This window comes from Oncorhynchus mykiss, chromosome 24 (assembly GCF_057628025.1).
Source record: "Oncorhynchus mykiss isolate SJ-2025 chromosome 24, ASM5762802v1, whole genome shotgun sequence".
Classification (NCBI taxonomy): domain Eukaryota; kingdom Metazoa; phylum Chordata; class Actinopteri; order Salmoniformes; family Salmonidae; genus Oncorhynchus; species Oncorhynchus mykiss.
Window position 1 is genome coordinate 28,634,350 of NC_143045.1, and position 23,207 is coordinate 28,657,556.

The window sequence follows — 23,207 nt, forward strand, 5'->3', positions numbered from 1 at the left end:
AGCTTGAGTCTCAATGCTTTATCTTCTGTCCATTCCGCACAACGGGACCAATTATTTTGTCAGAATAGGAGTGAGACACCCCACCCTCCATCTCAACCTTTTCAAATGTCAACCACTGCCTATTCAGGGTTCATCTCAAATTAGCAACTCCAATACACACACACACACACACACACACACACACACACACACACACACACACACACACACACACACACACACACACACACACACACACACACACACACACACACACAAACACACACACAGACACTCACACACACACACACACACACACACAACGAATAATTGGAGCCCACAGCCTTAAGGCGGTAACAGTGACATTGCCTAAACCCCGTACAGCTGAGTGTGTTTATCTGCGTGTGTGTGTGTTGTGCGTGTTCTACAGATAACATCAACACCTTCGGATGACTGTATGGCCTCCTGACCTTACAAACAAACACAATCTTAGAACTAAGACATGCATTGATTCACAATGAGTCACTATGCCAAAAGGATTACAGGCTTTACTGTATGGGAGAATCTCAGTTGCCTACTGCTCGCGTCCTCTCTCCTCTCTTCCTTCTCAAAACCCATTGGAGGAGAAAGTCATAGGGGAGGGACCCCTGGCTTTCTCATTCAATGGGTTTTGAGAAGGAGGCGAGGAGAGAGGACACGAGGAGTATACAATTAAGATTCTCCCTCTCTGTCCACAAACGTCACCCCTGCTGTGTTTGTACTGACGTCAGCCCTCAAATGTAAGCAAGTCATTTGTGCTCGGCATGAGTCCCAGTTCCTCTGACTTTGTGTGCTACACTCGGTTATTATACAATCATGATCACCAGCAAAAACTCTGATGAAGGTCAAAACCGTGTCATACGAAACTCACCTGATCCGGTGCTGGTAGGATCTATGCTGCCATCTTTAGGTCAATTCTGGTACTTGTCCAGGAAGATCAGGTCTACTGCACTGTAACATTGTACTTGCCCAGGAGGATCAAGCCTACTGCACTGTAACTTTGTACTTGTCCAGGTGGATCAGGCCTACTGCACTGTAACATTTCAAATCAAGTCACTTTCTCATATTCCTACAGTAAGTACACAATCAGGTAAAATTACAGTATTATCTCTGATGAATCCTCAAATAACACTGTGCCATAAATCCCATCTTTCTTCACAGACAATGGTGATGGTAACGATGATGATAAGGATGATAACTGATAAGATGATGCAGTATGTAGATTTTGAAGAAAATAGAAAAGATGACTATGATCAATGTGTAAACCTCAGCAAAGAACACAGAAAAGCTGATGAGAAAGACAGAACTATAAGGCTGTGTTTACACAGGCAGCCCAAATCTGATCTTTTGCCCAATTATTGGCAAAACAGCTGATCTGATTGGGAAAAATAACAATTAGTGGGAAAATATCAGAATTGGGCTGCTTGTGTAAATGTGTGTGAATGAAAGAGAGAGTGAGGGAGACAGAGAGAAAGAAAGAGAGAGAAATAGAGTGATGCCAATATTACACTAGATGAAGTGTGATATTGCAGGTTAACAGCCTCTCATAGTGGAGCAGAAGACTCATATTACAGCACAAACACCATGTTCACCTTACAGACTATCACTCAGACCAACCCTCATATAACCAACCACTCACCGGGTGGACCAGTAATTAGCCAAACAACACACACACACACACACACACACACACACACACACACACACACACACACACACACACCACGGTGTAACACCTACTGTACGTGACACTCTAGCCACTCATTAGCATTTAGCTTACATCATTTTTCCGGACAGTGCACTTTCTGAAGTGAGTTAATTAGAATGAGTGTATTACCATGTCCTTGAGAGTGGTGTGGGCTGTAGTAGCAGAGGGCTGCTGCTGGGGGTAATAGGATGTCATTATCTAATGTTGTATAAGGAGAGGGTCACCTAGGACTCGTTAGCCTGATACTAATGAGTGTTTTGTTTCATAGGTGATTAAAGAAGGATTTCCGCTGTTTGCACTGGGCACCGAGACGTGACTAAAGACTATAATTTCTTAAGTCAAGTGGTCAATACAATGTAATTCTAAGTAACCATTATTTATTAGTTAAGAACAAATTCCACAAAGCATTGTGTTTGGTGAAAAAATTCAATAGCTCACTTTTTCAAAGTAGCTTGCTATATTTTTATTATGCAATGTATGTTTCTGCCTGATAATGCAGTGTATGTTTCTGTCTGATAATGCAGTGTATGTTTCTGCCTGATAATGCAATGTATGTTTCTGTCTGATAATGCAGTGTATGTTTCTGCCTGATAATGCAATGTATGTTTCTGCCTGATAATGCAGTGTATGTTTCTGCCTGATAATGCAATGTATGTTTCTGCCTGATAATGCAGTGTATGTTTCTGCCTGATAATGCAGTGTATGTTTCTGCCTGATAATGCAGTGTATGTTTCTGCCTGATAATGCAGTGTATGTTTCTGCCTGATAATGCAGTGTATGTGGAAAAGACAGATTGTAAGTGACATATGATGTGTGGGTTCTTCATTTCCTGTTGTAAGAGTTAGATTTCCTGTGTCACGGCTGCCTTGGCCTCGTCTCCCTGGCGCTCGGTGTTCACCTGGGAACAATGACAACATGAACACAACTCAAGTTAGTTGTCAGTAATATAGTAGTATCTTAAAATAGGATTGGCCTCACAGTCAGTCAGTGAATGTCATTGGTCATGTAGTACTGTACTCACCCTGTAGGAGGAGCTCCACTCCCCGGCCCCATGGCTGTTGACAGAGCGTGCCCGGAACAGGTAGTGTGTGTCTAGGCGGAGCCCGGCTGTCTGCAGGTTGCAGGTCTTCAGCCCCACCAGGACCACTCCCTTCCCCTCCTCCATGGCCATCCCCACGGTAACAGCATCCTGGAAGTGGATGTCAAAGGTCTCCACCTCCTCGCCCATGGGCAGCATCCAGAAGATCTACACAGACAAATAGAGTTATCATCATATTGGATAACTTCACATAGATATAAAACAATACATTTGAAGTTTATAATAAGTCCCTAGTTGCTGTGTAGCTGTACCTCCACAGTGTCTCTGCTGACGATGTGCTGGTAGATGATGGGGGGCCTGGGCAGCAGGTGGCGCTCCTTATCGCTGCAGTCCCCAGCCGACAGGCCCAGCTGTTCCTCCATCACCAGCTTTCTGGGGCTCTTGGGGTTCCGGGGGCTCAGGGGGGAGTCCGCCAGGGCCAGGGTGCGGTGGGGGGTCCCTGGGCAGGATGGCACCTGCAACACCTCGCAGCACCCCTCCAAAATGTCTGACTCCACACTGGTCGCTGATGCAACCACTGCATCCACTTCAGGGCTCTTCCAGTGGAGGTGGGTCACCACAAGGCCCTGCAGGTCTCTAAGGAGGGTGTCAAAGTCCATCTTCACCCCCTTGAAGGGCTCCCCCTCCTGGAGAGTCAGGGCAGGGCGGTGGATGTCCCCGTTGACCTTCTGCAGCCACTGGGTCAGAGCCATGGCCCCAGTCAGGAAGGCCACGGTGTCGGGCTCCAGGAGGGCCTGCTCAGAGATCACCTCCAGCCCAGTCAGGGAGCCCAGGAGTGGAGCAGAGGTCTGGAGGAAGTCCCTGGCACCGCTGCAGGTACTGGAGGTCAGGATGTCCAGGTGGGAGAGCAGTGCCGCCTCCTGGTCTAGCAGGACATTACGGAGAGACAGGAAGCCCTCGCGCACGTGGTGTCTCAGCTCGGCACCGTCGGAGCCCGTTCGGACCCTCAACTGATCCATGGACACCATGTCGGCTTCACACTGGGACTTCACTACAGCCACGTGACAAGGGCAGCAATAAACATCTGATACAAACTTAACTTACCTGTATTAATTAACTTTCAATTCATTTATTTTGAGTTTACTCAATTGCCTAATGGCTACCATTACTGTGGTTCACAGAGATGTGGTTTGGAGAATGTATGTTTTACTTGCAGTAATTAAGATGTGAAAGCTGAACTCTGGTAGATTTTGGCTGCACTTATGAAAGCTAATTAACTGAACCAAAGCTGTTTGTGCAGCAACATTAAGACTTCAAATTAACAACATAAATCCATAAAATGAATACAAAGACAAACAGCCCTTAGTGGAACTTATATAAAGAGTCTCAGAAACAATAGAGCAGTAGATGTGACCGTACCCTTCTCAGCCTGCTCCAGTGAATTGCGGATGCCCACCTCCCTGCGGGCGCGGGCCTCGTGGACGGGTGACACGTCATGCCCCTGGTGCCCCTGTTTCATACACTCCTGGCACCCCAGAGCTCCATCGTCAAGGCAACAGTGGGACAGGGAGCTGTCGTGGTGGGTGGGGCATGGATCGCGGCACCCACCCTCCACGGGCTCCGTCAGCACGTGGGCCTGGAATGCCTGGTTGCCATGGAGTTTTCTCAGGTACTTGGCACAGTTGTTGAGGCCACAGGTGCGGCAGTAGCTCTGGGCCTCGCGCTGCTTAGAGCAGATCTCGCAGGTGGTCACCCTCAGGGATGTGTCCTTGGCCCGGGTGTTTTTGGGTTGCTTCACCCGCCTCAGGCCCTCCAGCCTCTCTAGGAGCTGCTCAGATACGTTGGCCAGAAGAAGATTCTCTGGGAAGGGCCAGGCCCCGCCAGGCTGGAGGGAGTAGTGAACCAGGCAACTGGGGCACTGGGAGTAGGGCTGGGCCTGTTGGGCATCAGAGGCCTTGGTGCTGGAGGGCTTATTGCGAATGCCTTCCAGGCAGGGCTGGCAGAGGCAGTGGCCACAGGGCAGAGACACAGGCTGGAGGAGGAGAGTGTCACAGGATGGGCAGCACAGGTGGAGAGCCAGGGAGCGGGTCATCGGGTCTAGCTCAGCTTTGGTCTGGGCATCCTGAGCGCTAGAAGGGGTAACAGGCAGGCTTAGGGTTCAGAGGGGAGAGCTGGAGAAAAATACTAATGTAGCCTACATACATCATCACTGTTACAGTACAATATCCTCCCTCCACAACTACGACAGCCATTTTCAGATAACTACAACAGTTATTCCTGTCTATACAAACATAAAAATCATATTTGGCACTACTTCAGTACTTGTTAGGCTTTTTAAAATCAGTTTCTTACCCTATTTCCTTTCCTGTGTGTTTGGCTTTGGGGTTGGAGCGCTTCTTTGAAGATCTCATGCGTGGCCAACAGCCAGATTCAGAATCAGTACCAGGCATTATTGTATTAGATAAGTGATTCCTAGTTGTATTTTATGTGCTGAGATATCCTAAAGAAAACCAAGTCATTATTAGATGTCATTCAATTAGGCTAGCCTACTTTATATTTGACTTATTAGCTTACATTTCCTTGCACATTCTAATAGAGATCTTAATATTGAATTACCCAATGTTGACACTTTAACACAATTAGCCTAATCTGGTTAATTCCTTTGCATTTTTCATTGGATTGCAGGTGGAGGGCTACTGAGGCACTTACGTTCTTCAGCACGTCGGTGTGTGATCGAAATGTGAATCTTGCGGGAATATTTCAACTGTTTTACTATGACGTAAACTTGCGGCCATCTATGACGTAATTATAACAGCGTCCGCGGCGGCCGTAATCATGTCGTAACGCGAAGAAATTCCAAGCCCCATAATAGGGTCCGCTATGGCCTATTTCCTCAGTGACAAACAAGTTGATAAAACACCACCAAACATACATACCACTAGAGATGTCCACTAGATGGAGACATTGGATTAAATGTGAACTTTCAAATTAGAAGTTGCAGGTGATCCGTCTTCTCTCAATGAAGATGCTGTGTTGAGTATTGCCCTCAGTTTAAACGGTTAGATGGGCCTAATACCTTTCATAGCTTTGAAATGCCATAGCCTAAAATGTCCATAGTCTTAACTATATGACTAACTAGTGACCCGGCTGCTGAGTATTTCCCACTCCATTTTAATTCCCCCTAGTTGTTTTCTGTATTGAACAAATTGATCTGTGACTGCAGAATGAACGAGAGAAACAGCTAGATTCTAAAACAACTCTTTATTGGTCCATTTACAGAAAGTGCTGTAGTGACCATCCAAAAGAAAACAGTCCAAAGAAAACGTCAAGAAAAACTAAAAAAGCTTTTACCCATTTTACAAGGTTCATATTTATTTTCACCTTCCACCTCTAAAACAAACTCTGGGAGAACATTGGGGAGGGTTGATGCAAAGTCTAGCAAAAGTTCCAAGGGGGTAGGGGTACAGGTGTGAGAGGGGTTCAGGAGCCGAAAGTAACATGGTGGAGGTTGAGGACAAGGTCTCACGTCACAAGCACAGGTGTAACCCTACACAACTGCTGAACACTTTACATGAACTTGTAGCTAGCTATACACGGGCTCTTCAAGACAGGGTTCTCCCAGATAGAACCGAAGGACTATCCCTGGAAAGGATTACATCAAGCAGGGTCACACAGTCAAATACCCAAATGTAGAAAATATAAACTTTCAATTTCTCCTCATGCCAGGTAAAGTAACATTTTATATTAGGCAGACTGAGTAAGATAGGGGTAAGGGGGGGTGCTGGTATTGACTACAGAACGATAGAATACCTTATACATGTCCATTAACCAGTTTAAGTTGGGCTTAAGTTGGGCTTAAGTTGGGCTTAAGTTGGGCTTAAATTGGGTTTAAGTTGGTTTAACTTGCCTGTCTTAGCAGACAGAAAGCATAGCCATTTGGAATGAACTGAACATAGAGATACAAACACAGAGAGCGGGGCAGGGTTTGGTGTAATATGTACAGATTTAATTGACATGGGCGGGGTTATGTGCATACATACAGAAGAAAAGAGGGAGGGGCTTGCTAGATTCAGGGCGGGGTCACCTACTCTAGTTAGTATCTTCAGGTAAGAGGAACATATACACATTTACAAGGTTCCTCCTCTCTCGTAGTGTGTCCAAGAACAAGAACAGAAAAAGCCAACTTTCACCTGGGTGCTTATTCAGTTGTGTGCAATGTATATACACAATATTGAAGATAGAATTTAAATGCACAGAGCTGACATGGTTATTGTTTTGCATGACAGAGAAACGTGTCAGTTCTATGCAACACATTTCTGAACATTCTGTAATGTGGCACCTGCATGACTATGCCTCAGGTAAGTACAACATCTCCAACAGCACATCAATCGAAAAACAAATAAAGACTGTTTAGTGCCATTGGGGGACGGCATAACTCTTGAAAATAACCTGGACACCTCATCCAGGATTAAATAAGCAGTATTAAATCAAATATATTCCATTGCAACAAACCTCCAAAATATTTTTCAGGTATTAAAATACTGCAAATCAATGCAATAATATTTTTTTCTTGTTATGCCTTCAATTTTTATTTGATGCAATGGACAGACGGTATGATATACTGTACACAGATAACATGGTAAGGATTGAAGGGGTTTCCCTATATTGGACTGTACCATCTTAACTATCTCACTGTACCAAGCTAACTCTAGCACAGTGGACTGTACCACTATGTGCCTATGGGAAAGAAACCATTACAAAGGATCATGGCGACCTATAGGACCACAGTTTTTCAGATGAGCTTTTAGACCCTGAAAAAATAGGTGGAAATCAGATGTTTGATGAGCAATTTCAGCTGTATAGAGCATTTTAACATTTCGTTTTGTTGTTTTATCACAGTCTCAGTATGAAACAGTAGATAAACTGTCAGCTTGTGGACTAGGGCTTGAGGTCTGTGGTACTGACTCAGGAACACAAGATAGTAGTACAGCATTGGAGTACCACATTGTAGCCTTTAGTTAACACCAGATGATTTGACATTAAGGAAAGGAGTATTTTTAAATGGAGTACAGGCTGGCGTTGTTCGCTTGTATGTGAGTGAGTGAGTGAGTGTGTGTGTGTATGTGAGTGAATGAGTGTGTGTGTGTGCGGGTTTGACACGTGTGTGAGTGAGTGTGTGTGTGTGTGTGTGTGTGTGTGTGTTTGACACGTGTGTATTACTTTAGTGCTCATTCTATTCACATCACCATTTCCATTTTCACCAGTAGGGGGAGATGTTGATTCAATTGAGAAAAATCTCAGGTCGTCTCTCATGATTAAACAATTGATTTTATGGTAGTGTGTATGTTGATGCCTCAGCGTGTGTGTGTGTATATTAGTGTTTGTGTGTGTGTGTGTGTGTGTGTGTGCGTCAGTGTGTATGTGTGATTGTATTCAGCAGGTTAATGTAGAGTTGTCCCAGTCCAGCTGGCCCCTCTTGCTGCCCTGTTTTACACTGAGAGCTCCTGGGACCTCCTCCTCCTCCTCCTCGCTGTCGTTTGACTCGGCGCTGGTGATGTCATCATCTTCCTCATCCTCCTCGTCCTCTTCGCTGGCTTCTTCCTCAGCTCCCTGGGGCTCCTGGAAGTTCTGCATGGGGCACAGAGAGGCAACAGGTGTGTGACAGGTTCCGGAGCTGATTACTGTGGCCTGTGTGTATCCTACTCTGTTTCACTATGTCACATTCGTCCCTCTGCCCTCAAACTTCAGTTACTCACTCTATTTCAGATGCTGTGATGAAGCTGACTCAGTAGCTCTCGTCACTCATTTTTAAATTCCCCTTCCCCATAAATTGTTTAGCGTTGTTACGTTCGTCGTTAGATGAAAAGTGGAAAGTGTTCATGATTTTGAATACTGAACTCCGACAATACAACAAAATACAAAACCGAACATAAAGTTCTGCAGGGCTAGACAGCAACTATGCAAAAACAATATCCCACAATCTAAGGTGGGAAAAGAGGCTGCCTAAGTATGATCCCTAATCAGAGACACTGATAGACAGCTGCCTTTGATTGGGAACCATACCCGCCAACAAAGAAATAGAAAAACTAGAATGCCCACCCAAATCACACCCCGACCTAACCAAATAGAGAAATAAAAAGGCTCTAAGGTCAGGGTGTGACAAGCGTGCTCATTCCCCCCCCATATATCTAGTAAATCATATATCCTAATGGTATACTGTTGTTACCTTCTTTATTTGCCACAGTTGCGTAAGGCTAATTATGTGTCAAGGAAATGTTTGGTCACGTTGCATTGTGACACATTTCAGTTTAATCTTTAAATGCAGTAATTGACCCTTTTTCAAACCTCCAAGTGGATGCCATGTTCAGGTGGACATGAACACTTACTACGTAAATGTAAATGTGGGTGTAATGAAGATGCCTGTAACTATGATTAAATTATAATTGATGTTCAAACTCTGGTATGTGAGCTGTGTGGGAGGCTGTCCATAGCCTAGTATACCCCAACCTGCTACAGTTGGTTTGGTATGTGAGCTGTGTGGGAGGCTGTCCATAGCCTGGTATACCCCAACATGCTACAGTTGGTTTGGTATGTGAGTTATGTGGGAGGCTGTCCATAGCCTGGTATACCCCAACATGCTACAGTTGGTTTGGTATGTGAGTTATGTGGGAGGCTGTCCATAGCCTGGTATACCCCAACCTGCTACAGTTGGTTTGGTATGTGAGCTGTGTGGGAGGCTGTCCATAGCCTGGTATACCCCAACCTGCTACAGTTGGTTTGGTATGTGAGCTGTGTGGGAGGCTGTCCATAGCCTAGTATACCCCAACCTGCTACAGTTGGTTTGGTATGTGAGCTGTGTGGGAGGCTGTCCATAGCCTAGTATACCCCAACCTGCTACAGTTGGTTTGGTATGTGAGCTGTGTGGGAGGCTGTCCATAGCCTGGTATACCCCAACATGCTACAGTTGGTTTGGTATGTGAGTTATGTGGGAGGCTGTCCATAGCCTGGTATACCCCAACCTGCTACAGTTGGTTTGGTATGTGAGCTGTGTGGGAGGCTGTCCATAGCCTGGTATACCCCAACATGCTACAGTTGGTTTGGTATGTGAGCTGTGTGGGAGGCTGTCCATAGCCTGGTATACCCCAACATGCTACAGTTGGTTTGGTATGTGAGCTGTGTGGGAGGCTGTCCATAGCCTAGTATACCCCAACCTGCTACAGTTGGTTTGGTATGTGAGCTGTGTGGGAGGCTGTCCATAGCCTGGTATACCCCAACCTGCTACAGTTGGTTTGGTATGTGAGCTGTGTGGGAGGCTGTCCATAGCCTAGTATACCCCAACCTGCTACAGTTGGTTTGGTATGTGAGCTGTGTGGGAGGCTGTCCATAGCCTGGTATACCCCAACATGCTACAGTTGGTTTGGTACGTGAGTTATGTGGGAGGCTGTCCATAGCCTGGTATACCCCAACCTGCTACAGTTGGTTTGGTATGTGAGCTGTGTGGGAGGCTGTCCATAGCCTGGTATACCCCAACATGCTACAGTTGGTTTGGTATGTGAGCTGTGTGGGAGGCTGTCCATAGCCTGGTATACCCCAACCTGCTACAGTTGGTTTGGTATGTGAGCTGTCTGGGAGGCTGTCCATAGCCTGGTATACCCCAACCTGCTACAGTTGGTTTGGTATGTGAGCTGTGTGGGAGGCTGTCCATAGCCTGGTATACCCCAACCTGCTACAGTTGGTTTGGTATGTGAGCTGTGTGGGAGGCTGTCCATAGCCTGGTATACCCCAACATGCTACAGTTGGTTTGGTATGTGAGCTGTGTGGGAGGCTGTCCATAGCCTGGTATACCCCAACCTGCTACAGTTGGTTTGGTATGTGAGCTGTGTGGGAGGCTGTCCATAGCCTGGTATACCCCATCCTGCTACAGTTGGTTTGGTATGTGAGCTGTGTGGGAGGCTGTCCATAGCCTGGTATACCCCAACATGCTACAGTTGGTTTGGTATGTGAGCAGTGTGGGAGGCTGTCCATAGCCTGGTATACCCCAACCTGCTACAGTTGGTTTGGTATGTGAGCTGTGTGGGAGGCTGTCCATAGCCTGGTATACCCCAACCTGCTACAGTTGGTTTGGTATGTGAGCTGTGTGGGAGGCTGTCCATAGCCTGGTATACCCCAACCTGCTACAGTTGGTTTGGTATGTGAGCTGTGTGGGAGGCTGTCCATAGCCTGGTATACCCCAACCTGCTACAGTTGGTTTGGTATGTGAGCTGTGTGGGAGGCTGTCCATAGCCTGGTATACCCAACCTGCTACAGTTGGTTTGGTATGTGAGCTGTGTGGGAGGCTGTTCATAGCCTGGTATGTGAGCTATGTGGGAGGCTGTCCATAGTCTGGTATACCCCAACCTGCTACAGTTGGTTTGGTATGTGAGCTGTGTGGGAGGCTGTTCATAGCCTGGTATGTGAGCTGTGTGGGAGGCTGTCCATAGCCTGGTATACCCCAACCTGCTACAGTTGATTTAGTATGTGAGCTGTGTGGGAGGCTGTTCATAGCCTGGTATACCACAACTACAGTTGGTTTGGTATGTGAGCTGTGTGGGAGGCTGTTCATAGCCTGGTATACCACAACTAAAGTTGGTTTGGCAGGGTAGGCCTGATTGAGACTTAGGTTTTTGATTTCTATTCAAACCTGTACTTCGAGAGTCTGTTAATTTAGTAAATACCTTTGTTGATGATGTAACTCTTCATGGGATCATGTCATTCACCTGGAACCCCCTGTCACTGTTAATAAACTGGACAGTATTTCGCCCCTGATCCTGACTGCACTTAAGGCTGTTCCAACATCTGGTCCGTACAACACTCACCTTCCTTCCTTTATTCCTCCCCCACGGTTTTGTTTTCAGTCCCCCTCTTCCCCTTACCTCCATAGGATTGACTGTGATATTGAGCGCTGAGTCATCCCAGTCCAGCTCTCTCTCTTTGGTTGTGTCTGAGCTCCTGCCCTCCTGTTGGTGTGTCAGGTGAATACGGTAGATGCCTAGCACAACCACCACCACCAGGGCGGCGATACAGATCACTATCACCACTGTGGCAGCACTGGGGACTCCTGGGGGGTAAGGACAGGTCATGATAATATACTGTATGTTAAGTAACATGGTGCACCCACAAGCATATCAAATACTTGGTTATGCACACAACCAAAACATCTCAGGTATTCAGTATGCACACACACATAACGAGAGCATTACCACACACACACACACACACACACACACAGAGAGAGAGAGAAGGTCTTAGATCTGTAATGTTGAACTGTTGTGCTGATCTGTACTATACTCTCAAAATAACATCAACACCCTGCCTTCTCTCTCTCTCTCCTTCAGATAAGATATTATATGATGTGTGTATTCATCCAGCTACAGAGGACTCTTCTAATTGGTCATTTGATTCAGTCTGCTTCCTTATTACAGAGAGAGGGGGAGAGTGTGGGAGAGGAGAAAGAAGAGAGGAGAGAGATCATTTTTTAAACACCAATCCATAGCCTTTGATCTCTCTCATGTTAAAGGCACCCCAGTGTATATACATGAATGCACACAGAATGTTACCGGAGGGTCTGTACAGTCTCCCAACAGAACAATCTACACAGAATGTTACTAGAGAGTCTGTACGGTCTCCCAACAGAATAATCTACACATAATGTTACTAGAGAGTCTGTACGGTCTCTCAACAGAACAATCTACACAGAATGTTACTAGAGAGTCTGTACGGTCTCCCAACAGAACAATCTACACAGAATGTTACCAGAGAGTCTGTACGGTCTCCCAGCAGAACAATCTACACAGAATGTTACCAGAGAGTTTGTACGGTCTCCAAACAGAACAATCTGCACAGAATGTTACCAGAGAGTCTGTACGGTCTCCCAACAGAACAATCTACACAGATGTTACTAGAGAGTCTGTACGGTCTTCCAACAGAACAATTTCCACAGAATGTTACTAGAGAGTCTGTACGGTCTCCCAACAGAACAATCTACATTATTCACTTCATTAAAGACACCCCTCCATGCACACTTCTCATGTGTCCTCTCTTCCCTCCCTTTCTCTCTCTTCATATCAGTGTGTCATCTCCTCCCTCTCACTCTCAATGTTTATTTTGTCCCTCTCTCTCTCTCACTTTCACCTCCCTCTGTTTCTCTCGCTTTCACCTCCCTCTCTCTCTCACTTCCACCTCCCTCTCTCTCTCTCGCTTTCACCTCCCTCTCTCTCTCTCTCTCTCTCTCTCGCTTTCAGCTCCCTCTCGCTCTCTCTCTCTCTCGCTTTCAGCTCCCTCTCTCTCTCTCTCTCTCTCTCTCTCTCGCTTTCAGCTCCCTCTCTCTCTCGCTTTCTCCTCCTCTCTCTCTCTCCCTCTCTCTCTCTCGCTTTCTCCTCCCTCTCTCTCTCTCTTTCTCCACTCTCTCTCTCTCTCTCTCTCTCGTTTTCAGCTCCCTATCTCTCTCGCTTTCACCTCCCTCTCTCTCGCTTTCAGCTCCCTATCTCTCGCTTTCAGCTCCCTCTCTCTCGCTTTCAGCTCCCTCTCTCTCACTTTCACCTCCCTCTCTCTCGCTTTCACCTCCCTCTCTCTCGCTTTCACCTCCCTCTCTCTCTCGCTTTCAGCTCCCTCTCTCTCTCGCTTTCAGCTCCCTCTCTCTCTCTCTCTCTCTCTCTCTCGCTTTCAGCTCCCTCTCTCTCTCTCTCGCTTTCTCCTCCCTCTCTCTCTCTCTCTCTCTCGCTTTCTCCTCTCTCTCTCTCTCTCTCTCTCTCTCGCTCTCTCTCTCTCTCTCAGTAAACATCACACTCACAGAACTCACAGAAGTGCCTGTCTTCTCTTGAGAGCCAGGTCTGCCTTCGGAGGCCTTTCTCAATAACAATGTAATGCTCACTGAGTCTGTCCATAGTCAAAGATATCCTTAAGTTTGGGTCAGTCACAGTGGTCAGATATTCGGCCACTGTGTACTCTCTGTTGAGGGCCAAATAGCATTCTCATTTGCACTGGTTTTTTTAAAAATTTTTGTAAATAATATATTTTTTGTTTTCTCATGATTTGGTTGGTTGGGTGTAATTGTGTTGTCCTGGGGCTCTGTTGGGTCTGTCTGTGTTTGTGAATAGAGCCCCAGGACCAGCTTGCTGAGGGGACTCTTCTCCAGGTTCATATCTCTGCAGGTGATGGCTTTGTTATGGAAGGTTTGGGAATCGCTTGCTTTTAGGTGGTTGTAGAATTTGATGGCTCTTTTCTGGATTTTGATAAATAACGGGTATCGGCCTAATTCTGCCCTGCATGCATTATTTGGTGTTTTACGTTGTACACAGAGGATATTTTTGCAAAATTCTGCATGCAGAGTCTCATTTTGGTGTTGGTCCATTTAGTGAATTCTTGGTTGGTGAGCGGACCCCAGACCTCACAACCGCAAAGGGCAATGGGTTCTATAACTGATTCAGGTATTTTTAGCCAGATCCTAATTGTTAAGTCGAATTTTATGTTCCTTTTGATGGCATAGAAAGCCCTTCTTGCCTTGTCTCTCAGATCGTTCACAGCTTTGTGGAAGTTACCTGTAGCGCTGATGTTTAGGCCAAGGTATGTATAGTTTTTGTGTGCTCTAGGGCAACGATGTCAAGATAGTATTTGTATTTCTGGTCCTTGCAATTGAACCTTTTTTGGAACACCATTATTTTGGTCTTACTGAGATGTACTGTCAGGGCCAAGGACTGGCATAATCTGTGCAGAAGATCTAGGTGCTGCTGTAGGCCCTCCTTGGTTGGTGACAGAAGCACCAGATCATCAGCAAACAGTAGACATTTGACTTCAGATTCTAGTAGGGTGAGGCCGGGTTCTGCAGACTGTTCTAGTGCCCTCGCCAATTCATTGATATATACAGTGAGGAAAAAAAGTAGTTGATCCCCTGCGGATTTTGTAAGTTTGCCCACTGACAAAGAAATGATCAGTCTATAATTTTAATGTTAGGTTTATTTGAACAGTGAGAGACAGAATAACAACAAAAAAATCCAGAAAAACACGTAAAAAAATTTTATAAATTGATTTGCATTTTAATGAGTGAAAGTATTTGACCCCCTCTCAATCAGAAAGATTTCCTTCTCCCAGGTGTCTTTTATACAGGTAACGAGCTGAGGTTAGGAGCACACTCTTAAATGGAGTGCTCCTAATCTCAGCTTGTTACCTGTATAAACGACACCTGTCCACAGAAGCAATCAACCAATCAGATTCCAAACTCTCCTCCATGGCCAAGACTAAAGAGTTCTCCAAGGATGTCAGGACAAGATTGTAGACCTACACAAGGCTGGAATGGGCTACAAGACCATCGCCAAGCAGCTTGGTGGGAAGGTGGCAATAGTTGGTGTATTTATTCGCAAATGGAAGAAACACAAAATAACTGTCAATCTCCCTCGGCCTGGGGCTCCATGCAAGATCTCACCTCGTGGAGTTGCAATGATCATGAGAACCATGAGAATCATGAGGAATCAGCCCAGAACTACATGGGAGGATCTTGTCAATGATCTCAAGGCAGCTGGGACCATAGTCACCAAGAAAACAATTAGTAACACACTACGCCGTGAAGGACTGAAATCCTGCAGCGCCCGCAAGGTCCCCCTGCTCAAGAAAGCACATATACATGCCCGTCTGAAGTTTGCCAATAAACATCGGAATTATTCAGAGGACAACTGGGTGAAAGTGTTGTGGTCAGATGAGACCAAAGTGGAGCTCTTTGGCATCAACTCAACTTGCTGTGTTTGGAGGAGGAGGAATGCTGCCTATGACCCCAAGAACACCATCCCCACCGTCAAACATGGAGGTGGAAACATTATGCTTTGGGAGTGTTTTTCTGCTAAGGGGACAGGACAACTTCACCGCATCAAAAGGACGATGGACGGGGACATGTACCATCAAATCTTGAGTGAGAACCTCCTTCCCTCAGCCAGGGCATTGAAAATGGGCCGTGGATGGGTATTCCAGCATGACAATGACCCAAAACACATGGCCAAGGCAACAAATGAGTGGCTCAAGAAGAAGCACATTAAGGTCCTGGAGTGGCCTAGCCAGTCTCCAGACCATAATCCCATAGAAAATCTGTGGAGGGAGCTGAAGGTTTGAGTTGCCAAACGTCAGCCTCGAAACCTTAATGACTTGGAGAAGATCTGCAAAGAGGAGTGGGACAAAATCCCTCCTGAAATGTGTGCAAACCTGGTGGCCAACTACAAGAAACGTCTGACCTCTGTGATTGCCAACAAGGGTTTTGCCACCAAGTACTAAGTAATGTTTTGCAGAGGGGTCAAATACTTATTTCCCTCATTAAAATGCAAATCAATTTATAACATTTTTGACAAGCGTTTTTCTGGATTTTTGTTGTTGTTATTCTGTATCTCACTGTTCAAATAAACCTACCATTAAAATTATAGACTGATCATTTCTTTGTCGGTGGGCAAACGTACAAAATCAGCACGGGATCAAATACTTTTTTCCCTCACTGTATGTTGAAGAGGCTGGGGCTTAAGCTGCATCCCTGTCTCACCACACGGCCCTGTGGGAAGAGATGTGTTTTTTTGCCTGTTTAAACCGCACAATTGTTGTTTGTTTACATGGATTTTAAATGTTGTATGTTTTTCTCTCGCTCTCTCTCTCTCTCTGTGTGTTCAATAATAGTAGCTATTTACACATGCACGCAGAGTCCTCCCCATTCTCCAATAGCACTGTAGTCCAGTTTCTTCTCTCTCTCACACACACACGCACACCCCCACACACACACACACAGACACAGAGGTATGTTAAAAGGTGTGTTGGGCTGGAACAGAATTATCCTATGGTAAGTCCTACCTGAGCTGTGTGTGGGGTATAGACTGATGATTCTATAGTCTTACCTGGACTGTGTGTGGGGTATAGACTGTGGACCATGGCCAGATGAGGAACGACTTGCATGTACTGGGACGGGGCTACCATGTGATTGACATTCTCCCCAGCCTCTGATTTGTGGAGTACACTAATCTGGGCGGGGCAAGAATAGAGAGCAAGGTTACAGGTATAATAAATGTCTCAGTAAATATAGGAGTATATTCCAAATAAGGACTATTACACACAGAACCGTCAGAGATTTTCTGGAAAGAGCAAGTTGAAAAGGCAAAGGGTCTCAGGGCAGGAAATGTTTAATCAATTATAATTTCTGGAAGCACAGGAACATTGGAATTCCTGTATTTTTATCGTTCCGCTCTCTAGTCCACTGACCTCCAGGGTGAACTCATTGCTGGTGTAGCGTCCGTTTAGCTCAGAGCAGGTGAGACGGAACTTCCTGTCTGGGGTCTGGGCGGGGTGCCAGTTGTAGTAATGCACCTGCCTAATCACCTGCTCATAATTGGACATGGAGTCCACACCTGAGAGAGATGGTGGACACATTCCTATGGTCACTACCAGTATCATAGATCAGGGGTTATGGATTTAGAGGAAGATAGGGGTTCTGGATATAAAGGAAGAAAGGGGTTATGGATATAGAGGAAGATAGGGGTTATGGTTATAGAGGAAGATAGGGGTTATGGATATAGAGGAAGATAGGGGTTATGGTTATAGAGGAAGATAGGGGTTATGGTTATAGAGGAAGATAGGGGTTATGGTTATAGAGGAAGATAGGGGTTATGGATTTAGAGAAAGATAGGGGTTATGGTTATAGAGGAAGATAGGGGTTATGGTTAGGTGTTTGCATGGTTTGCGTGGTTATGTATATAGAGGAATATAGGGGTTATGGATATAGAGGAAGATAGGGGTTATGGTTATAGAGGAAGATAGGGGTTATGGATATAGAGGAAGATAGGGGTTATGTATATAGAGGAATATAGGGGTTATGGATATAGAGGAAGATAGGGGTTATGGGTGTAGAGGAAGATAGGGGTTATGGATATAGAGGAAGATAGGGGTTATGGATATAGAGGAAGATAGGGGTTATGGATATAGAGGAAGATAGGGGTTATGGATATAGAGGAAGATAGGGGTTATGGTTATAGATAGGGGTTATGGATTTAGAGGAAGATTGGGGTTATGGTTATAGAGGAAGATGGGGTTTATGGTTGTAGAGGAAGTTAGGGGTTATGGTTATAGATAGGGGTTATGGATTTAGAGGAAGATTGGGGTTATGGTTATAGAGGAAGATGGGGGTTATGGTTATAGAGGAAGATAGGGGTTATGGTTATAGAGGAATATGGGGGTTATGGTTATAGAGGAAGATAGGGGTTATGGTTATAGAGGAAGATAGGGGTTATGGATATAGAGGAAGATAGGGGTTATGGTTATAGAGGAAGATAGGGGTTATGGTTATAGAGGAAGATAGGGGTTATGGTTATAGAGGAAGATAGGGGTTATGGATTTAGAGAAAGATAGGGGTTATGGTTATAGAGGAAGATAGGGGTTATGGTTAGGTGTTTGCATGGTAACATAGATGGAGGCATGCCAGAGGTGGAGTTGGAGTTGGGGTAGGAGTCAGAGGTTAGATAGGGATTAGAGGTCAGGAAATGTGACGTTTACATGGTAACTTACCGTATATAGACATGCCAGAGGTGGAGTTGGAGTTGGGGTAGGAGTCAGAAGTTAGATAGGGATTAGAGGTCAGGAAATGTGACGTTTACATGGTAACTTACCGTATATAGACATGCCGGAGGTGGAGTTGGTGGTGTCCAGGTGTTTCCCCAGCAGGGTGCTACGCTGCAGCTGGAGACTCTCCTGCTCTGGCCTCAGCTCTTCCCCCAGCACCAGGATGTCACAGTAGTCCAGGTTATGAATGATCTCCTCCTGGACCCCCGGCCTGCCCGCTGAAACATACACATGTGAGAATGCATGTACGCACACACACACACACACACACACACACACACACACACACACCAGTGGAGGCCCCTCAGAGGAGGAAGGGGAGGAATCCTTATAGTGAATTTCATATAAAAATAAAAATTGTAAAACATTTTTTAAAAGTTGTCCTTTTTAGATAGAACTATACTAAATAAATTCACGTCACCAAATAATTTATTAAAACACACTATTTTGCAATGAAGGTCTACAGTAGCCTCAACAGTTCTCTGTAGAGTAGCACCATGGTGTAGCCGGAGGACAGCTAGCTTCTGTCCTCCTCTGGGTATATTCGACTTCAATACAAAACCTAGTAGGCTCATGGTTCTCACCCCTTGCATAGACTTACACAGTAATTATAACAACTTCTGGAGGATGTCCTCCAACCTATCAGAGCTCTTGCAGCATGAACTGACATGTTGTTCACCCAATCAAATGATCAAATAATGAGTCTAGTACTGAAAGCACAAGATACAGCTAGCTAACACAGCAGTGCATAAACTGCAGTGAGTAGTTAAATTAAAGAGAGAGAAAGAACAGTTATGAACAGTTGAACATAACTGTTGAACATAACTGAACATAACTGTTGAACAGTTATGAACAAATTTGAATTTCTTCAAAATGAAGGAGAGGCAAGAGAGAGATGAAGATTGTCATTTGTTTTCAGTTTCAGTTTCACTTACTTAGCTAGAAAGTGCAGCAAGTGTCACAACCCTGACCTTAGAGATCATTTTAATTCTCTATTTGGTTAGGTCAGGGTGTGACTAGGGTGGGCAATCTATGTTTTCTATTTCTTTGTTGGCCGGGTATGGTTCCCAATCAGAGGCAGCTGTCTATCGTTGTCTCTGATTGGGGATCATACTTAGGCAGCCTTTTTTCCACCTGTAGTTGATGGGATCTTGTTTTTGTACTGTTGCTTTCCAGCCCTACAGAACTGTGCATTTCTGTTTGTATTTTTTTTCTTTTTTTCGCTGTCATCGATAAAAGAAAGATGTACGCCTACCACGCTGCACCTTGGTCTACCCCTTCCAATGACGAGCATAACAGCAAGCTAGTTAAGCCTACTCAAACACCCTGCTTAAACAGAGGGATGCTATGTTAGCTAGCTGGCTATGACTATCCAACATAACACTGGAACTCTTCCAAGTCAAGGTAAGCTTTTAGTATTACTAATTTATTGTCACTGGGGCCAGCCGGTGTACCTGTTAAACTGCTACCTGACTACACACTGTAACGTTACTGCATGATTTTAGCGTGTTTACTAACGTGTTACTATTAGTTATTTTAGCTATGTTGACTATGACGTTACTTTAGCTAATATGCGACTTGTTTCTGGAAACTTTTAATTTTTTATCAAAATGCAACATTTTGGCAGAAATTCCTTCTCGAACATGTGAATTTCATGTGCCTTAATAACAATCTTGTATGCCATCTGCAAATATGAATACAATTGTTAAATTACAAGCCTAGTTGGTTTAGCCACAGAAAGTCTGCAACCTTCCCGCTAGTCATGATTGGCTGAGATAATGAGTGGGCTGGACATGCAGAGAGATGAGTTTGGATTGGTCTGCCATATAGCACGCGTCTGTCTATTTGAGCTGGTCAGTATGTCTAGGTTATCCTGTCTAACGCATACTTTTTAAAAATGCATCATGTAGTTAAACAGCATAAGCCCAATGTCAAGTTAAAGTGTACTGTTAGCTAGCTAACGTTAGCTGGCTGGCTCGCTAGCTAACATTACGTGTATGTCGAGTTTTGAAATTAGTGGAATTTGAGTATGATACAGTAGCTAAGAAGATGGAGAAAAAGCCTGTGTCATCTTCAAATTAAGGGCTACCATGGCATCCGACAGGAGACGCGTCCATCCATGATGTATATGGGTAAGATAGTATAGCTAGCTACATTTTCAGATATTACATGTCTCCAATTTTGACAGGAAGTGGTTTCATTTCAAGTTAAAGCGTACTGTTAGCTAGCAAACGTTAGCTGGCTGGCTCGTTAGCTAATATTATGTGTATGATCTTATTATTCTTATCTCAGAGCCATTTGCTTGACTAGTTATAGCCTATTGTTAGCTAGCTAACATTGAACCTGATTGGTTAGCTACCTGCAGATTCATGCAGGGTAGTAACATCATGAGTTGGGATTATGGTTCATTGTTTAGCTAGCTAGCTAGCAAGAGACGTGTCTTAACAAAATTCTCATCTGAGTGTGCCAGAGTGTAGAATAACTGATTAATTTACGAACCTTGAATATGGCCGATGTCAGTAAACGTCGGCAAAAAAGGGTACAGTAATTCAATTGTTGACAGCAGCACAGTTTCAGTCACCAATGCTCTGGATAACATGAAAACTGCCTTACCAGCTCTGCTAGGGTGAGTAAAATGGTCAGAGTGGGGTGTTCTCTCATTTGTGTCTGGACGTACTGTAGCTAGCAAGCTAGCCAATGTTAGCCATTTAGCTTGGGTGCTTGACTGCCGTTGTGAGGTCAGAATGTTCGGATCAACCCTACTCATTGGCCAGAGCATCCAGTGTGCTCTCTGAACGCAATGAGAGCGAAACGCTCTAAATTTACTGACAGCACAGTTGCAGTCATCGACGCTCTGGGTTTAGACAAAGAAGGGCTCTCCAGTAGTAGTATCAAAACATTCAAAGGCCAATTTCTCAAAAGTGAGTTTACAAGTTTAGCAACATTCAAAGCAAAATTACTTTCTCATTGTTCCTCAACTGTAGTGTATGTAAGGGAACACCCCCCTGAAATGTACAAAAATGAATGGGAAGTCATTGGCACTGTACAAACCATATACACAGTGTCCAATACCACTCAATTCGGCGTTGTTTCATTCAAAGTTGATTGCAAATGCCATATGGCAAATGCCAAGTGTAGCACTGCAAAAATCCAACCGGTGGCGAGTGCGCTCCACTGTGATTTTTCATATTGCAAATGTAACACAAGTCAAGACCCAAAAGTAACATTTTGAAAAACTTACCCCCTTAATAAAAAAGTGCTTTCTGGACCGTTTTTCAAAATTCTTTCGATTTTTGTGTTAATTACACATGTATAAGAACTGTATCAACATACTTTAGTCATGCTTTATTATCATCATTTTTATTTTATTTTTAAAAAGATCTGACCTTTTTAACCCTTCGAAACAGCACCTATGACACCATTTTAAGGCACTTCCGGTTGGCACATGAAGCTGAAAGTCAACACATATCCTCCTTGGGGTAGGCACTTATTGAATTTTGAGTTTTATGTTAAGAACTGACTTATTTATGGAGGGTTTAGTAAGTGTGTGTTAATTCAGAAAATCACAGAAAATCACAGAAATCTCGCAGAGCTCCGAAGCACACTTTAAAAAGATTTGTATGAACACGTTGCAACTGGATCTGTAACTTAAAAAAAAAAACTATTTTTGAAGATCACCAATTTGACATTGTACAATTTCTCTTAAATGACGATAGATACATGGCTGATTCTTTTTTTTTTGACACCGTAGGTTCCATTACTTTGACGTGAAGCGGAAAAATTATTGCTCTATTTTCATTTTTGACCTTTAATCACAGAAAAATGTCCATAACTCAAAAACCGTTGAGGCCTAGATGTCATCTTGTTCGGGGTAAACTGCCCATTATGCCAAACCTATGCTCACCAAGTTTCATATTCAAAATCTTTTTCGTTTAGGAGATAAGGCCACGTCGTGATTGGTGATGTTTTGTACATTTGCAATATGATTCCATTCGCCCTCTTGTGGAATTTACAGGGAGAGCGGAAAAATGACCAAAATTAGAACATTTTATAAAATGGAAACCGAATGTCAGAGAGAGTTCGTTTGATGACTTCCTGGAAGATCCGGCCCTGCCGCACGGCCCGAACCCGTCCGCAAATTTTAGAAACGTTGTCGGACATCTAGTAAGGGGCAGTACATTTGCATTGTGGACTTTCTCACTAACCATATGGCAAATGTCAAAATGTTCCCTTAACTTCTTCGATATAGGGGGCGCTCTTTTATTTTTTGGATAAAAAAACGTTCCCGTTTTAAACAAGATATTTTGTCACGAAAAGATGCTCGACTATGCATATAATTGACAGCTTTGGAAAGAAAACACTCTGACGTTTCCAAAACTGCAAAGATATCTGTCTGTGAGTGCCACAGAACTAATGCTACAGGCGAAACCAAGATAAAATTTCATACAGGAAGTGCCCCAGATTTTGAATGCGCTGTGTTCCAATGTCTCCTTATATGGCTGTGAATGCGCCAGGAATGAGCCTACACTTTCTGTCGTTTCCCCAAGGTGTCTGCAGCATTGTCACGTATTTGTAGGCATATCATTGGAAGATTGACCATAAGAGACTACATTTACCAGGTGCCCGCTTGGTGTCCTCCGTCGAAATTATTGCGTAATCTCCAGCTGCGCGCATTTTTCCATTTGGTTCAGAGGAGAAACCAAACTGCCACGAATGATTTATCATCGAATAGATATGTGAAAAACACCTTGAGGATTGATTCTAAACAACGTTTGCCATTTTTCTGTCGATATTATGGAATTAATTTGGAAAAAAGTTTGGCGTTGTAAT

The 23,207-nt window shown here is 44.5% G+C and overlaps 2 protein-coding genes across 2 annotated transcripts in view; both read right to left on the reverse strand.

Annotated features, from left to right (window-relative positions):
- Window positions 1-2,567: 2,567 nt before the first annotated feature.
- Window positions 2,568-5,176, reverse strand: LOC118944059 (tripartite motif-containing protein 42-like). The gene is made up of 5 exons (XM_036961683.2): window positions 5,118-5,176; window positions 4,185-4,894; window positions 3,077-3,816; window positions 2,748-2,972; window positions 2,568-2,624 (listed from the first exon to the last, which is right to left on the reverse strand). The coding sequence occupies exons 1-5, from the start codon at window positions 5,174-5,176 to the stop codon at window positions 2,568-2,570; spliced, it is 1,791 nt and encodes a 596-aa protein (XP_036817578.2).
- Window positions 5,177-6,007: 831 nt separating this feature from the next.
- The window catches only part of LOC110503384 (calsyntenin-2), a 501,875-nt gene continuing 484,675 nt past the window's right edge, over window positions 6,008-23,207 (reverse strand). The window contains exons 13-17 of the mRNA XM_036962198.2: window positions 18,425-18,595; window positions 17,025-17,170; window positions 16,664-16,787; window positions 11,678-11,862; window positions 6,008-8,393 (exon numbers count right to left, since the gene is read on the reverse strand). Coding sequence (XP_036818093.2) covers window positions 8,199-8,393; window positions 11,678-11,862; window positions 16,664-16,787; window positions 17,025-17,170; window positions 18,425-18,595 — 821 coding nt within the window. The 3' untranslated portion in view covers window positions 6,008-8,198. The remainder of the gene's footprint in view (window positions 8,394-11,677; window positions 11,863-16,663; window positions 16,788-17,024; window positions 17,171-18,424; window positions 18,596-23,207) is intronic.

Excerpts from the sequence above, each read along its gene's own strand:
- LOC118944059 (XM_036961683.2), bottom strand. The coding sequence starts at position 5,176 with ATGAGATCTTCAAAGAAGCGCTCCAACCCCAAAGCCAAACACACAGGA. Across the intron at positions 3,817-4,184 it reads ACTGGAGCAGGCTGAGAAGG|TGAAGTCCCAGTGTGAAGCC; the intron begins GTACGGTCACAT and ends ACGTGGCTGTAG. Across the intron at positions 2,625-2,747 it reads AGTGGAGCTCCTCCTACAGG|GTGAACACCGAGCGCCAGGG; the intron begins GTGAGTACAGTA and ends CATTGTTCCCAG.